Below are 18550 nucleotides of genomic sequence, written 5' to 3' on the forward strand. Positions count from 1 at the left end.
GCAGCAATTCTGGACCTGTGCAGAGCATACCTGCAGATATGCATTGAAAAAGTGCTGTGGCCATTTCGGACTGTGGAAGTTAAAGGAACTCGCTATTGTCTGACCAGACTAGGGTTTAGTCTCAACGTGGCACCAGGCATTATGATAGCAATTGTGCACACGATCCTGCAACAGGATGAGGCTGTACGTCAGACAACATCGTTTTACATTCACGATATCTTTGTAAATGAGAGCCTCATGTCTGCCCAGTCGGTCAAAGAGCACTTCTAGAACTTCAGATTGATATGCAAGGAACCGGAGTGTCTGCAAGATGGGGTAAAAGTACTTGGCCTGTGCGTGAGTGGTAGCAAGGAAGGGTTCTACTGGAGGAGAGGTGGTGACGTTCCAGCAATCCCATCCAACATCACTCATTGAAGCATTTTTTCTGTTTGTGGAAAGCTGGTGGGCCACTTCCCTGTGTGCGGTTGGCTCAATGTGGCAGTGGCAGCCATAAAACATTGTGCCACATCTGTATCATTGGGATGGGACGATAAAGTGCATGATGCCATGCTCCTGAGCATGCTGATGGAAACTGTGGCCAGGGTGACTCGTGACGACTCTGCGCGAGGGAACTGGTGTATTAACAGGAATGAGTCAGTCTGAGTGGACGCTAGTTCACTAGTACTTGGAACTGCCCTTGCGGTTGATGATGGCATTATCGAACGTGTGTGTTGGCTTCGTCCAGAGAATGATTCTAGGCACCTAAACCTAGCTGTACTTCATGCCACATTGAAAGGAATTAACCTAGCGCTTCAGCAGTAAGCCATATTATCACAGACTCTGCGTGCATTCATCGGTGGATAACCGATGCATTGACTGGAAGAGCACAGCTAACTACACGGGCAGCAAGTGAGATGTTGATACGAAAGCGACTCCCCACCCTGGTCGATACAATCAAAAAGTACAACCTGACTGTAGACATAACGTTGATCAGGTCTGCAAGCAACAGAGCAGATGCGCTGACACGAGTACCACAACAGTAGCTGCTGGCTGATACCCGGGGAGGTTCTGAGATGCTGCAACAGCCGTGTGTAGCCGTCACATGTAATATGGATGCGGATTGTATCAGTGAGATTCATCGGCAATGCGGACACCCAGGGGTAAAGCGGACACTATATTTTGCCAAGATGGTTGACCCAGAGCAGATGTCAAGAGAGCAGTGGAAAGTTGCGTGGCATGTCAATCAATCAACCCAGCTCTTATAGTAGAAAAAAAGGGCAATTGAGAATGAGCGGCACATGGCAGAGAGTGGGCATGGATATCACATATTATAGTGGCAATCATTTCCTCACCCTCATCAATTGTGGGCCTACACAGTCTGGAGACCACTCAAGCGTCAGGACTCCTACATTATTCGCCAGCTGTCATCTGTGTTCTTTGAAAGAGGTGCTGACGGACAATGACCCAGCCTTCTGTAGCCAGCAGGTCAGGCAGTTCCTGAAGGAGTGGGGAGTGCAGCTGTGACTTTGATATGCTTATGTGCCATCTGGCAATGGTATTGCTGACAGGAGCCATCGCAGCATCAAAAGAATTGTGGTGCCAGTGCACTGACAGATATACATGGGACCGAGTGGCCAATGTGGAGAGTCAGCAGTCAGTCATGGTTGATGGTGTGCCATGTCATGTTAGGGACCTGAGGTCGACGACACAGTTGCAACCACCACTGGACAACGGGAGCGACTCTAGGTTTGAGTCCAGTGGGCCATTGCTCTGGTTTGCACCATCCTCATGCAGCGAATCTGATATTAGTAGCCTCTCAAGGGAGGCAGTGTTCTTCAACCCTCAGACTGCAGAGGAGAGCACAAGTGAACAAGAGGTCTGCACAGTCCCCCTTTGAAGAAGCACCCGACGGAAGAGAGCACCACCTTCCTTCCATCTCTGTGATCATAAGGGAGATTTTTTTTTTTTAATGGACATATAAATGGCCTACCTGTGAAGTGCCCACGTGTCTGCTTGTCATGCGGGTTGGACAGGAAAAAGAGAAACCAAGATGGCGTCTGCGATATTTAACAGAAATAGTCTCATGTGATCTCACAAGATTCACATGGGTGAATGTAATATAAAGCAGGTCGCTTGGAGGAGTGGGGGAGTTTTTTGCTGTACAGATGGTAAACAGGTGACGTTACAAGACAGATGGTTACTCAGTGCATTGGAACGAGTGAAGGACGTTCCATTTGTACACTATGTGACAGCAATTACCAACTTTTTTATTGATCATTTCTGTAAACAAAACAAAAAACACTTATCTTCTCACTGGGAACTAAAAACTACTTTTAGAGTATGCTATTGAGATTTCAAGGAGTAAAGTTGATCCTAAATATGCAAGATGGCTCACTCTAGTCATCAGATTAATGTGTTTGTGTACCCAAAACTTTTCTCCCTCAGAACTAACTAATAAAATGCACAACTTGGTTAGATTTATTGTAGAAGATAACTGGTTTGAAATTAAAACAGATAGTATTTTCCATAACCAGCAACTATATATTTTTAAAACGATCCAGCAGAGTGAAAATCAGCCTCCAGAAGGAATTGCATTAAAAGATATCCAATTTAATGCTTTTGCCACAGAATATTTTATTTTAATTGGATAAACTGGAACTGAGAGTAGAAGCTGTAAATAAAATTTTAGCCATTAGGTAAGTAAACACTTATTCATATAAAACTGATCAAATTGTATACATCGATGTATATGTTCATTTTAAATTTCATTATAAAAAAAGTAAAAGTTGGATTCATTTGTTCAATTCAGTTAGAAAAATTGACTTCTCTTTTCTTTTTCAGGGGTGAAAAAGTGTTAAGAAAATTTAAAAAATAAATTTGGAAGCCTCACATAGGACCTTTACCAAAACAGTTTCAGAGCCAGCATTTACCGAAGGGTTATCTAATGATGAAATTCGGGAGTTACTGATGAGTGTCAGAAAGCAAGAATTCCTGATTTGCCTGCACAGTCACAAAGTGTTGAAAAGGCCATAAAATTAACAACTGATGCCAGTCATATTTGTTAAAGTTTTATTTATGCCATTTTGACATTAAAGAACAAAAATAGTTTTGCAATTGTTTTGTGTTTTTAGTGAAATGTAGAGAGCTCCTTAGTAGTAAACAGTGTTATGCTAAAACGTTTTATTTCAAACAGAATTAAAACTTTTATTTCAATGATAACAAAAAAATTCATTTTTTTTTTACAGTTATATAACTAGGGCTGTGACAACAGCATATTCTTTTCATTGTTTTTACTCTTAATTATATATCTGACACAGCCAGACACAGTTAATGAACCGAGAACCACATCATTTTATATAAAAGCATATAAGATATCAACGGATACGCACTTGAGGACTCAAAACAACCCTATATATAACACAATAAAGTAAAATTCATTGCACAAGTTTAGGGGTTGGGGGCAATTATAATTTTTCAAATATTTATCATATCAGTTATTATATAGTTTATTTAAATAAACACTCCTTGTTAAAACTGGAACTACAAAATACTAAATAATTTCACATATAAATCTTTCAAAGACAAAGATTTTTCCATGTCTCAAAGTAGACAATCTTTAAAATCAAATGCTCATCTAACTACTTTTATAAACCTCGTTTTTTTTATATTTGTAATCCTCATAATTGTGCAAATTTCGGTACTTGTACAGTTTAATCAAGATATTCAAAAATGAAAATATTGAAAAACGGTTATATTGTACGTATCCGTTTAGGAATGAAGATCTCAGGAAAAAAAAAATTCATTTAATTTGATCGAGTAGTTTTCTTTTTTTTTTTTTTTTTTTACAGCGAAAAAACACGTTCTTATGAGAGCACGTTGAAGTCAGCCATTAATGGAATTTGTTGAACACGCCACGGGGAGATAACTCAATGTAAAGTGCTGACACTCCCTCCTCATCTTTAATACTAGCTTTTCTTCCTAAAAACCAAACCTTTTGCTCTGTATCATAACAAATTGTTTTTTCGCTGTAAAAAAAAAAATACTTGATGAAATTAAGTGAATTTTTGGAGAACTTTGTTCCATAACAGATATGTGCAATATAATCTTTTTTTTCGATATTTTCATTTTTTAATATCTTTTTTAATGCTTTTAATGTACAAGTACACTTCTTTGCTGCAACATTTTCCATTTGCAAAAAAAAAAAGTTGAAAATCAACCTACCCTAATGATCAGGGCAAGAAGGATATTTGGAAATATGAGAGATTGTTGATTATTATGAAATTTTTCATGGGATCAAGAAAATTTCAAAGTTGCAGAAACAAGAGTTGAGAACAAAATGTTATGGAAAACTAGGAGTAAGAGCAAAGCATCTTGAGATAAATGCAAGATAAGTAGAGGATTCTGTATTTGTGATTGATCAGGAATTTGTCAGCTACCTTAGTAAAAGTCACTTTGTGGTAAGCAATATAAATGTTTTCCTGCAAGATGCTGATGTGCTGACAGAGTCATTGAATCTACTCACAGGAGGCTTTTGTTACTAGTTCTTGATATGTCAAATAAAAACTTGAAGGTTTAGCGCACATGTTTGCTTCATAAACTTGATAGCAGAAATTTTCTTTCAACTATTAAATTAATATCAATGATGGTGTGTCTAAAGGATGCATTTTGGATCCAACTCTTTTCATAAATGATCTTGCAAATCATTTTTTGAGATCATTCATTGACATCTATGCCATGACATAACCATCTATGCCATGACATAACCATCTATGCCATGACATAACCATCTATGTCAGCATTTGTTGATCAAGACGTTTCTGGACATCTTTTGGTCATCCTCTTTTGTCCATCTTGTTGAACCATCATTCTGCTCATAGTGTTTTACTGACAATCTCATTAATTCTTATCTTCAGTGGCCTCTGAGCCTAGATAAGTGGTGACCATAATAATTAAAAAATAAAATAAACATTTCAATAAGTTATTAACATAATTTATTTTTTTTATAAAGCATAAATATTAATATAATCTTTTTATTTTATTTTTTTTTATTTATAAACCAAATTTATTCCGATGAAAAGAGCTTATCTAGTTACTAAATTTATTGTCTATAGAATTCCATGCATGTAGTAGACTTCAAAACATGCCAGTTAATTTTCCATGCATGAAGTAGACTTCAAAACATGCTAGTTAATTTTCCATGCATGTAGTAGACTTCAAAACATGCCAGTTAATTTTCAGTCATGATTGATTTTCTGTGACCAAAGATTTAAAGATATTAAATTTTAAAAACCAGAAAGATTAGTCTGAATAAAACTGAAACACAAAAACATTTTATATGTACTTACAGATGATTGATAGAGGTCATATTCTTCAGATTAGTTGTAAAGAATAGTTGATTGTGACATACGATAGATTTGAAATACGATTCAGTTGCTGCAGGTATTTTAGATTAGATAGATCGTACATTAGATCTATCTTATCCAAAATACCTGCAACAACTGGAGAAATATAATGATAGCCCAGTTAGCCTTGTTAAAGAAATGAGTATTTTATTAGTTGACACTTCACTCCCATTTCTTCGATTAAAAAGGTATTGACCATTGAAGATTTTAAATCAAAATTTTTAAAAGATTTCTTTTCATTACAAAAGATTCAGAACTAGACCACAAATATTTATGAATATTTTTTATACTCATAAAATATTTGTTCACTGTGTAATAATGATTTGTAAAATACACTTCAGGACTAATCTCTATCGAAAAGAAAAATCCATTCCTAGTTTTGTGGTAAATAAAAAAAATAATAATTTTCAGAGAAAAAATAAAAAAAAGAAAATATGACCCAAAATGCTAATTTACTTTCAGGAAATGTAATTTTGGATTTATATCAAAATGTAAATAAAGAAATAATTCTGAATCAAACAAATTTTTCTTTTTAATGTTTCAAAAAAATTTTATTTTTCACTTTGAAAAGAATTAAATGTAATTATATTCCCTTTCATCTGTCCAACATATTCACATTTGCTTTATTATTTACTGAAATATTTGGAATAATTCATGGAGTTTTTTCTTCGATAATCAAGTGTACATTTTACACAAGATTTAGAGATACTTTAACTATTCATGAGAAATGTTTAAAATTTTGCCATTTCATACAACATTCATGAAAATAAAAAAAAAATTGACAAAAGTATAAAAAATAGACATGATTCTCAACATCTTCATTATGAACATATCAGTCCTAAAAAAAGGACTCAACTGACAACACATGATGATATTAACATGTAATGAAAACACAAACCAATGTCAAATTTAAGATCAACATTAAAAACAAAGAACATTCATGCAATCTTTATTAATAGCAAATAAAAAGGGTAAATATAAATAATTTTTAATTTGTTTCCATATTTTATTAAATGGCAAAAACTTATTTTTCAGTCAGTTACAACACTGCCTTCTGACAGCAGCAAAATAAAGTTTTAAAATCTGAACGAGCCATCAATACAGGAGATAGAAAACATGACAAGCAGTGGTTTAGCATGCACCATTTTTGTTGTTTCTTGTCATGGAGTTCCGATTAGAATTAGCGCTGAGTGATATCTGAATGTGATCGGTGCCAGCACACGATTGTTTGGCAGACATCAAGCAAGCTGGGCAGAATTGCCTCCCATCACTACAGATCAAAACAGAGTAAAAATAATTCAATGCTTTTTTGTTTTAAAAGATTTATTTTTGTTTATGCGTCTTTTTAAAAAGGTTTTCTTCTTAAATTTAAAAATCATTTTAAAAAAGGAAAAACTTGAAGGAATTTTAAAGATTTCTTTCTAAACAATAAACATAGCTTCTCTAAAAATGTATTAAAAAAATCAACATTATCATACAAATATTACGAGTAGTATTTACTAGGAAATAATATTAGTATCTCACTAATGTAGCATCTGCACAGGTTTCAGTGAAGTCCCTTTGGTTATGATGAGTCTTGAAGTGCATGAATAGAGAGTGTGGAATAAGATCTTGGCACTAAATTTACTTATTCTATGGGGGACATGGCTAATCTGCACAATATCATGAATTGATTATGTTCTGGTGAGCGTAAGATTAAACTCTTTGTAGTGAGAAGCAGCAAGAATTGCATGTGTGATTCTTTGCAAGGCTTTCATGTGTGATGCGATTGACACATGAAAATGCTAATTTTGAGAAAGACAGATAAACAAGCGAGCAGATAAAATGAAACAGATACAAAAAGATCAAGACAGATGGATGGATAGGTAGATATAGATAAAATAGTCAATGGGAGGCAGATACAGATGCACAGTAGAAATTTAGACACTAAAAAACTTGTTTTAAACAACACAAGCTCCCATACACAAAATTGAAATCATTTCAATATCACAGAAGAGACTGTTGCATGTTTTGGTTGGTAGGAAATTTTACAGCTTATATCCTTACTTTTTTGGTAAATTTAAATGTATTTCTGTTTTATTTCGACAAAAACATTTTCATAAGTTCTCAACATTTTCTTTTGAAATTCTTATGTCATCTGCTGAGCCAAAAACGTCTCCGTTATGATCAGTTGTGGAATTCAAGTCTTTTTTTAGGATTAAATTATATTTTTATGTTTTCTAAAAACTTAGACTAGACTGTATGTACATGCAGCACATACGTCTAGATTACTCAGAAGCTGCTGCTAATGTAGATATATATATTAGTAAAGAATGACTTCCACATAATAAAGCATTGGAGTATTTATGGCTTTTGGTTTTAATGTTTCTCATTTTGCACATTCAAAATCTTGCATTTCTGTTTAACATAAAGAAGCAAAACATATCTAGTTCGTGATTCGATTTATGCAGCAATTTGGTGTTGAATTGATTTTGGGATATTGATAGGCTTTTTGATTGTTATATGACTATTAGCTGTATCAGTTTCTCTTTACACAAATCATACACTGATTTTAATCCACTTCTAAAAATGAGTAAACCAAGTTTTTTGACAAGATTAGTCTTACTTTTCGTCTGTAATTTCCTCCACCTGGTAATGAACTTAGTAATTTGAATCATGACTCCATAAAAGAATGTCATTACTAAAGAAAAATCTTAATTGAAAACAATTTAATCCGAGAACGTTTATCCTCTTTGTAAGCAGTTGTAAAAATCCCGTTGAGTCCCACGACTGATTTGGATACATTTTCGCTTTCAATCTTATATTCATTCCTGATACAAAGTTTGTCTTCTCAGCATCACACTCCACGTAACCTACTCAAAAGAAAGATTTCTTCCGATGTCAATTCTACTGTAATTGCTTCTTGGAAAATTTCAGAACCTCTCTGACTCTTCATGAATCTAAGAGTCCAATGCAAGATAGAGGCTTATTGAGAGAGGAACTACGATAGAGGCCCTCTGTATATGAGTTTTGTAGAGAGGGTGGTGCTGTGTTGGTACTGCTGTTGCCTGATTCACTTCCATGATCTGTGTTGCCATTAGCCTGGACATCCAAGAGTTGTGAGCTGCCACGCCATTTATATGCTGGGATTGATGATGACCGACAGTCTATGTTATACTGTGAAAACAAAAGAAACACGAAAAGAAAATATCAGCATTAAGAAACATTGTTAGGAGAATTTATATAATCCGACTTTATGTAAGTGCATACCTGTTATCAGAACTGGCTGAAAAGAAAAAGGCTGATTCCAAACATAATTCTTTTAAAAAATAAATAAAACTTAAATTTTCCACTACTTGGGGGAACGGCTAGTTTAAGCAGTTACATGTGGTTTAATGATTTTCCAGTCAGACTTTTTTTTATGGAAATCACTCTAGACAAGGCATGAAGGCACTTGATGAACTTGGGAACAAAAAAAAAAAACACTACTTCAAGGTCCAAAACTTGCCCACGAGAATTATGAGTTGAAAGTAAACCAAGATTCACTTTCAACTCTTCTTAGAGTGACTCGTAACAAAAATTGAATGAATCGTCCAAAAATTAGAATGTCTTGGAAATGAAGATCATTTTACATTAGACTTATCTCGGAAACTTTAAATTTCGTTATTTTTTTTTCTTCTTTCTGCCAAGTGGTCACATGTAATCAGTTAAAACTAATAGAATCTCATTTTAGGTGACATTGTATTTACTTTTCTCTCCATGGAGACAGAATTAGACAGTTTTTAATGAGGAATTATGTGCACTCTAGATTGGAAGAAAAATAAAAATTGCCTCAGTGAAAAAAAGGATTTTTCTTTACTGACAGAAAAAGTAAAGTTTTGTATCAGAACAGATACTATATTATTTGCTAAAAAAATATAAAATGGCACAAGACCATCAAAAATGTGGGATTATGTGACTCACTTTTAGCGAGAATCATTTTAGTCAGCATGTCTCACTAAAACTTTGGAAATCCACATCAGATAAGTATGATTCTGATACTGTCTTAAAAGACATGGACTCTGACGCTTAATATATGAAATTTAGAACAAAGTATTAATTTTTTTCTACCTTAACAACTGCAGAATCTGATGGGGGGATTCACATAAAATTGTCTCTTTCTGAACAATTTCAACATCGGCGCATGCGTGAACTGCTTCATCTCTTTGCAGTGTCATGATACGACTGTCGCTGTGCCTGAATGGGTTAGAGAGTCATCTCAGAATTATTAGTTTGCACCCACTTTACGGTGGACATTTTGTTTTTTATTTTTAACATATTTTTGAAAACGTTTATTTTGGTAAGCTTTTACATTTAAACAGGGTTAAAAGATGTATTTTCTGATATCATTTTTTAAAAAGTGAATTTGGGATGCTGAAAATGTACACACTTTTTTGTCCTTACACGCTTATGAACATTGTGTGGTTTGCAAAGTGTTGAACATAACTTGATTTTAATTTGAAAATACTATTTAAAACTTAGCACAGTACAATAAGTCCACGTTAAAAAACGACCCTGGTGTCTAACTCTGTCCCGTGGGGAGGCATAGTAAATAGGTATATTAAACCTTTTTAATGATTTTATGAATATTTATTTATAAGTGAATTTAAGACGTTGAAAACATAGACAATTTTTTTCTTTTTTAGATGTGTTCAAACATTTCTCCCTTTTGTCGCCTGGTACCCCGATTAGTATATATTATAAAAAATAATCATGGACATGTGTTTCATCATTATACTACTCACAGCAGGGCTGAACTTAAAGAGATTTGAAACCAGAAGTCCGAAGCCTGAAGCTAAACTATGTGCTAGTAATAAGTATATCATCTTTTGAGTTGATGCCATTCATCATCTTGCCTGCAATATTTTTGAGCATGGAGAGTGACGTGCATATCTGGAGCATCACATTGGTAAGGGAAAATTTTTCCATATTAGCAATTTAAGTATTGCTTTCCACTCAAAAATATCACAGGCAAAGTAAACAAGTTATGACATCTACATATATATATTTATATATGTGTATATGTGTATGAATTGAAGAAAATTCAGTAACAGAAGATTTGGTAGTTATGAAATATCAATTAAAAATAGATTTTAAAACTGTTCTGGAGGGGAATTTAAGGGGCTAAGCTCCCACTTCTATAGCTTTTAATAAGGACTAAACTTGCACATACTCACAAGATATTACAAAATATTTAAACATATTTTGAAATAAATATTTTAAAATATTTAGACACATTACCTGTATGATAAGTAAAAGTTTTATTTTGTTGTAAATTGCTGCAATTTTTAGTCAATCATTGAAAAGTATTTGTGAAATACAACATGTGATCTACGTTATAAGTTCATAAAAAAACTTGTACAAAAACAAAGGTTTTCCTAATGTTTTGTTAACTAAAAAAAAATTATTTCTTTTCAAACAAATATCTTTAAATTTAAACATTATAATTTAGTTTTTCCTCCCTTTAAAAATAGTTAATTAAATTCATTTACAAAGAAATGCTTGATAAAAAAATGCTAATTATTAAGTTTTGCTTTTAGTCCAGAAAAAATATTTTCCATAAGATGGCCAAAAAATATCAATAAATTGATAATTTATGTCAGATATCAAATTATCAAATCAAAGTCCTAAAAGTGTATGCAAAAAAAGTCTGGTAAAAATGAACTCTCATAGTTAAGGAAAAATTATATCAGATAAGTCAAATTTATTGGGGTAAAATTATTTTATATCAAATTCTGTAGATTTGTCAGAAAGACTCTTATAAGATCATTATAAATGCATAAAATCCTATTACATAAAAGGTAATTGATTTATCCACAACTTTTTTTATAAATTTTGTTCCAGCATAAACTTATATTAAAAAAACTAACGTAAATAAATTGTTAGTGGATATTTTTTTTACATAACTTGAGTATATTTAATCATTCTTTTTAAGAAAACATTTGCAATAAGAAAATTGCTTTATTAACACACTTTAATCGATGCCATTTTGATAGGGAGCCCATATTTGTGCAGGTGATTACTTTTAAGCTGTAGCTGTGTTCTTTTGGTCACTTTTGTTATTGATATTGAAATTGTCCATCGTATGTAAATCAGAAAAAAATATTGAAATTGTCCATCGTATGTAAATCAGAAAAAAATATTGAAATTGTCCATCGTATGTAAATCAGAAAAAAATATTGAAATTGTCCATCGTATGTAAATCAGAAAAAAATATTGAAATTGTCCAATCACTAGTGTAAATCCATGCGAGTATGCGGCTCATGTTGACACACCAGTTCTCATTAGATCACCAAAGTTAAGCGACATTGAGCCTAGTCATTACCAGATGAGTAACCATTTGAGAATTCTAGGTGTAGTATGACATCTTCCCTGACCAAAATATACATGCAGCTGATATTTCCTAAAAACTTCCTCTTTTGGTGGAAGATATATTGCTTACTCAGGGAGAATATCACACTTATGCCTATAAGATATGATATGACATTTTCTGCTTTGAAATAGAAGAATGTATTCAGATTTGATTAATAAGATTTCTATTCTTTTCTAAGAGGGAAAAATTATGAGATTCATGAATGCTAATTAGTTTTTGTTTTGAAAGCAAATAAAAACAATGTCAGTTAAATTGAAACGTTTTTCTCAATTTTTACTTGTTAATCTGATCATCATTCTTTTGACCTTTGTATTAACCTGTGAAAACTAAAGGTCACTTTCTTTTCCAGGCAGCACCTCCAAAAGGGGAGAGAGAGAGTTATCACTATCAAGATTTCATGTATTGACGTGAAAATTTTAAAACATTTTTGTGATGAAATTTAGTTAAAAAAAAGAATGTGTAAATCATTTCTGCTAGTAGCATGCCTGCATGGAGGGGAGTGCTAAGAACTCCATTTTAAACAGATCCTTTAATATGCTCTTGTCAGGAGGTAAGTTGGTTTTATGGCACATCAGGTCATTTTGAATTATTTAGTGTTAAAATACAATACCTATTATTGTATACTTTTTTAAATTTGTTACAGACGCCATGTTGGCTACTTTTAATAAGAAACAAATGTTTAATAAGCAAAAAGAAAACTTCTGACTAGACCTACAAGCATATGCTATATTTTCGTGAACATCGGCAATATTACATACCTAATGTGCTTCAACAAGTCATATCTTTTTTATTTGTTGGTCAATTTTTTAAAAAATTACAATGATGGAAAGAGAATAAAATAAGCATTCCAATGATGCTAATTAATTTTTTTTATGCGTTCAATGTTTTTATGCTCCAAATTAAAAATGAAAAAAACGGTAAAAAATGACGACAGCAAAAAAGGGAAACTGTTTTTTTTCAATATTTACATTCCATACGTTACATTTGGATACATATGTGCAGGGTCAAATTTAATTGGATATAGCTGAAATTTTACAGGCTACATAAAAATAGAAGTCCATCTCTACTGGACTTTGATTTATATTGTTACGACCACAGGAAGCAAAGTTATAACCAAGCAAAGTTGACATAAAATATTTCAAAATTGATTAGATAAATCAGCATATATCATCCATTTTCATATAGATAATAGTTTCAGAATTATTTTCATGTATAATATGTAAATATTTGATAATTATTAGTTGTGTGGAAATGTTATCTTTTATAGAAATTCAAATCTGCTTAATGGAAAAACAGCTCGCTAAGCGCTAATGCGCTGATCAATACTGAGCTGACTAAAGTCAGTGCATTAACGAGTTTCGCTTGTATTCTCTTAAAAATAGAAAACTGTTTTTCTGCGTTCGTTTTACTCATCATTTTTTATTCTGAGTTTGTCAATTTAAAAAAATTATTTTCAAGTTTTCCAAATTTTATTTTCAAACAATACTATTTTGTTATTTTTAACGCTTTTAGTGCAATTGTACTAAAAGTGTTAAAAAACAGCAAAATGTACTAAGTACATGTGTTTCTGTTATATTGGTATTTATAACTTCTTACTTAAGGTAGAATTAGGTTTTTTAGTGGTCAAGAAAAAAATAAAAACAAATATATAACAAATAAGAGGTACTTGTGCACTTATGCTACCATGCTGAAATAATAACATTATTATTTAGAAACCCATCCTTAATATGGAGAGGGAAGGGTGTTTTGTTAACTATTCTATACTTTCACCTAATAATTAAATTAAAAAAAAAAATGTCTTGAAACTGGAATTTAACTTGAAAATACTATTTGAAAAATAGCATGGTAACATAAGTGCATAAGCACTCAAATAAATATTACCAAAGGTAAGATAAGTTACTCTTCTACCTAGCTGGATAAGTTTTTAGTGTATTTATTTAATGTAAAATGTTTGTTTTTTTCGAAAATTAGTGTCGAGCGGTGCATAAGAAAAATAGCCACATAAATGTCTTTGAACTCTAATCATGTCTTTGAACTCTCGCCAATGACTTAAAAATATACAAAGTACTGTTAGAAATTCAACCAATAAATGTCCTCGTGATGGGTTTTTAATAGTATTTTGTATAATTATTTTATTTTTTAACTCATTGTCAAGACCATTTTTAAAAATTTTTTTAAACATACAATTTTTTTTTTTAACTGAGGATATCTAAATAATAATAATAATAATAATAATAATAATAATAATAATAATAATAATAATTAGGCATTTCGATAAAGAATTTCATTGTGATGCATTTTGTAAATTTTTACCTTGTTTCCACCTGAACATTTTTCTTTAAAATGACTACCTGTTTAGGTTTTCCGGTATGCTGAAAACGAATATTGCATTTAAATTTTCTGCAAATAAGTAGTTTTCTGGATATTAAGAAATGTCATTTCTTATGTTATTGCTGGTGGTCATGTTGGTATGTGCATTTGCGCATACTTTCTTAGGGGTTGCAGTTGTGCGCTCGTGCATACCAAGATGGCCACCAGCAATAACATAAGAAATGACATTGCTTAATATCCAGAAAACTACTTATTTGCAGAAATTTAAATGTGATATTCGTTTTCAGCATACCCTAAAACCTATAAAAGTAATCATTTTAAATGTTAAGGTGGAAACAAGGTAAAAAATTACCATTTTAGTTCTTTGGGTACACAATTGAATTTTCAATAAAACAATAGAATAGAAATGATGAAAATTACCATCAACTGGTGAATATATAGTTGTTGCTTATCAGGATTCCTGGTACCCTGGTACTGAGAAAGCTACATCGAGGATTCATGTAGAGTACGATTTATGGTTGCATCTCAGAAAATAGGGGTATATTTTGGGCCAGATAGAGAAGATTTACAAAATTGAAAATTGGACGGGTCCCAAAATTCACAAGTTCTGATCGACTATGAGAATTTCCATCTTTTATAGAAATCCAAAATCTATATGAAAAATTTTCTTCGATTTATTTCTAAGATTAATTCATATCTACTCAATTTTTTCTTTTCTTTGATGGGAGTAGTAAATACCGGCCATGAATGCGCTTTAGGCATTCAATGGCTACACCCCAGATTAAGCTCTCCTTTGGTAGAGAGGCAGAAAAATACCTACTCTCAATAAAGCTATATTTAAATACTACTATAATACTTAGTTTTGTTCATAAATAGACACCCACTGTATGATATCATACGTCAGTTTTAAAAAAATTTAAATTTTTATATCTGAATTTATAATTCATGGCTTATGGTAAAGAGATACATCAGATTTGACTGCATAATCAGAAAGAGCACACAATTTTACATAAGAGTAACAAGTTTCATGAGAATAGCTTGAAAAATAAATAAATACCGAATTTCTTGAAATATTGGTCCATAATTTAGCCAACTTTTTCTAAAGAAAAATGTCCATGGAAAAGCATAAATTTTGGCACTTAAAATTCTCATAACATTTGAACTACTGATGGTATTTGCATAATTCAAACGGTTTTAAGCATCTTTTATATAGCTCTTTTCATGCAAGTTGATAAAATAACAATTATATAAAAAGAAAAAAGAAACTTGTAATGCTACATCATTCATAGATCTGACAAAAAAAAACCTCATTTGAATTACAATTCTATCATTTGTTTAGAGACAAGAAAAATCATAATTTGAATATGGTTTATTGTTTGACCATTTATAGAAAAAAATACCATTTTTAAAGTAGAAAAGAATCAAGAAAGAACACAAACACAAATGAAACAACAAAATCATTTAACATTCATGAGCATCAAACATTCCTGGTAATATAATCAAGTTTTTCAACTTTAGAAATTGTTGCCATTTCATTTTTATATAAAAAGTGGTTATGGGTTCCATTTGACATTTATGTGTTAATTTCTTTCTTTCATTTTTCAAATTAATAGTAAAGTTGTAATTTATAAAAGCCTTGTTTTAAAATGCACAACAACAGAACCCATGTTTTTGCTCAATCTTGTCAGCTTCTTTGTGGACAGCTTAGTGTCTACATCATTTGACCAATCATCATCAAACTTGGTTAAAATATCAGTCATTATCTAACTTAAAACTGGTTTAATTTAAGTCAGAGATCAAAGAAAAGGTGAGTCTCACTTTTTGCAATAACTTTTGGTTCTATTCACCTTAGAGATTGGCTACTTTGCTTATATTGTAACCAATGACCAAACTTCGACTTCTGATTTTTTTCCAAATTTAATGTATGCTCTTTGGTAGTAGCAATCACTATGCAAAATTTCAGCTTAATCAGATAAATAGCTTTTGGGTTGTCAATGTTCTATTGGCATAACTTTGGAAATACTACATATAATATGGGAAAGTAAGGCTCAGATAAGACTTTGGTGCAGCCTTACATTTTCAGATAGAGCTAAGTCTTATGTTCTTGCTAGACAAATTATCTGTTTAAATATAATTCTTTTTCATCTCTCAAAGATCTTATAATTTTCGCTTTTCAAATTTTGCGTAACACTTTCATTAACTTGTTGTATGCTGTAGAAATTAATTGTGAATTAGCATTATAATACATAGTTCAGGTAGGTACATAGCTAGTGAAAAGACCATCATAAGGAAACTATAACAAACATACAACAAAAATTCAGCATGTGAAAGTAAAAGAATTGAAAGTCATTCAAATGATTTTTTTTTACAAAGGAGTTACCACTTATTAAGGCCCAAAAGCCATTCAAAGATAAAAGGTTAATGAATGAAAGGTGGTAGTGTAGTAATTTTTAATGGTGTAAGTTGGGTAGAATTTGATGAGTTAAGGAGATGGTTCAACAAGAACTTGTTTACATTGGACTTGAAGGCTACCATACTGGAGTTGACTGGGAAGCAGGTCAGCAGAACAGTGTTTCACAGGCAAAAAGCTTTGTTCATGGAATCTGTGTTTAAATTTAGGCACAGTTAGAGAGTGGTGGAAATTGTTGATAGCTAGCCGAGTGTATTTTGTGAAAGTTTGACGAGGGAGAACTATAGATCAGAGCTCAGACGAGCACTTGTCATGAAAATAACGATAGAGCAGAGATATGATCGCAACATCTCTTCTGTGGGAAAGAGGTTGCAGAGAAGAGAAAAGGGCATCACTTACTAGATTCCAGAGTTAGTTTTGAACTAGGATAGACTTCATGTAAAAACAAAACCTTCTGCTTTTGTGAACAAGTAGAGTCGATAATGTCTGAATAATTTGATAAAGCATTTTTAAATGGCTAATAAAAGCTAAGAAAATGGCTATGAAATCTCAGTTTTTTGTCATAAGACGTTCAGTCGGGGGCTCGACTCATACTATGTGTTTTTTGAAAGTCGAATCACTCTTGAATATTGTTCTGATGTCATATGGACTGGATATTTTTAAAAAAAAATTCAGCCAGGCCCTTGTGGCAAGTTTTCGGGTATTGTTCTTTGGTGTTTGCTATCGGTTTTCTGGAGCTGATATAACCGGAAAATCTAGAGCAAACACCAAAGACAATATCTGGAGCTGATATAGCTGGAAAACCTAGAGCAAACAGCGAGGTTGTTTATGAATATCAGGAATAATAAAGGTTCAAGAATCGATCCTTGAGGTATGCCCGCATTTATTGTTTTGATGTATGATCATCAAGGATAATCTGGATTCTTTTCTTATTTAAGAAGGATTTAATTATATTAAGTATTCGTCCAGTAATACCGTATGATCTGTTTTTTCTGAGATCATCATGTCATACCTTGTCAAAAGCCTTAAATATATCTAGGGCTACTGCTTTATCCAGTGCATGCTATATACATTCAGAGATTACAGTTAGGATATCTGCAGTAGAACAGGCGTGCCTAAATCCATATTGTTGGTTGAACAGAAGTTTAGCAACCGTAAGATGGTGGACTAGAGCTTGGTTAATTATGGACTCAAATATCTTGGCGAAGAGAGAGAGGAGGCTAATAGGGTGATAATTTAATAGGCCAGTTCTTTCACCAGAATTCTTGTAAACTGGTACAATATCTACAGAGCCCATAATTTTTTTCTATTTTCTTTTCCAAGCAACAACCAACATGCCTGAGGGTGGTTGAAGGACAATCTAACCGTAACGTTGCACAAATAACACTCAAGAAGAGACCAATAGTCTGATTAATACAATACATTGAACAATTTAGAACTTTCAAATTCAAGTTTGATTAGATTCAGTTTTTAACTTGAACATTCATTTTTTACTCAGCCTAATATAAAAAAAAAACCTCAGAATACAACTTTACTAACATTTAACTATTTTAAAATTCATATTTTTAAATAATCCAGATTACAAAAAAAAAAGAGATCTTAATATTGTTTAACTATTAAGACGTGAAGTAACGTGTGAATATATCGATTGTGATAGAACAGTTCTAGTTTGTGTGACATGAATACCTGTTTCAAAATTAGAAATGTTCTGTCATGGATGGCCATTCTTCTGGACATTATTGGGTTTCAGCTGCAATAGAAACTAATATTATTTAAGTGATTACAAAATAATTAAAAAACTTACAAAAATTATCAAATGATTTTTCTTAAAAGAGTTGATAATTTCTAACAATTCATTTCTAATATTCATTAAAAAATGGCTACCAGAAAAAACTATTTGAAAGAATTCTTACTTTTGTAGCACATATAAAACTGGTGGTTACAACTTTTGCTACAGCATTCATCAGATTCTTCGTCTCTTGAATAGCACTGTCCACCTGTATAAGAAAAACAAAGTAAAAGAAAATCTTGTAGAAA

At 32.2% G+C, this 18550-nt stretch overlaps 1 protein-coding gene across 4 annotated transcripts in view; it reads right to left on the minus strand.

Moving 5' to 3' along the window:
• Positions 1 to 5895: 5895 nt before the first annotated feature.
• The window catches only part of LOC145254563 (alpha-catulin-like), a 709135-nt gene continuing 696480 nt past the window's right edge, over positions 5896 to 18550 (minus strand). For all 4 annotated transcript variants that reach the window (XM_080113145.1, XM_080113148.1, XM_080113146.1 and 1 more), the window contains 2 exons: positions 18427 to 18510; positions 5896 to 8537 (listed from right to left, as the gene is read on the minus strand). In XM_080113145.1, coding sequence (XP_079969271.1) covers positions 8313 to 8537; positions 18427 to 18510 — 309 coding nt within the window. In that variant the 3' untranslated portion in view covers positions 5896 to 8312. The remainder of the gene's footprint in view (positions 8538 to 18426; positions 18511 to 18550) is intronic.

Source organism: Euprymna scolopes, chromosome 30, assembly GCF_053919585.1.
Source record: "Euprymna scolopes isolate OS-2025 chromosome 30, ASM5391958v1, whole genome shotgun sequence".
In the NCBI taxonomy this organism is placed as follows: domain Eukaryota; kingdom Metazoa; phylum Mollusca; class Cephalopoda; order Sepiida; family Sepiolidae; genus Euprymna; species Euprymna scolopes.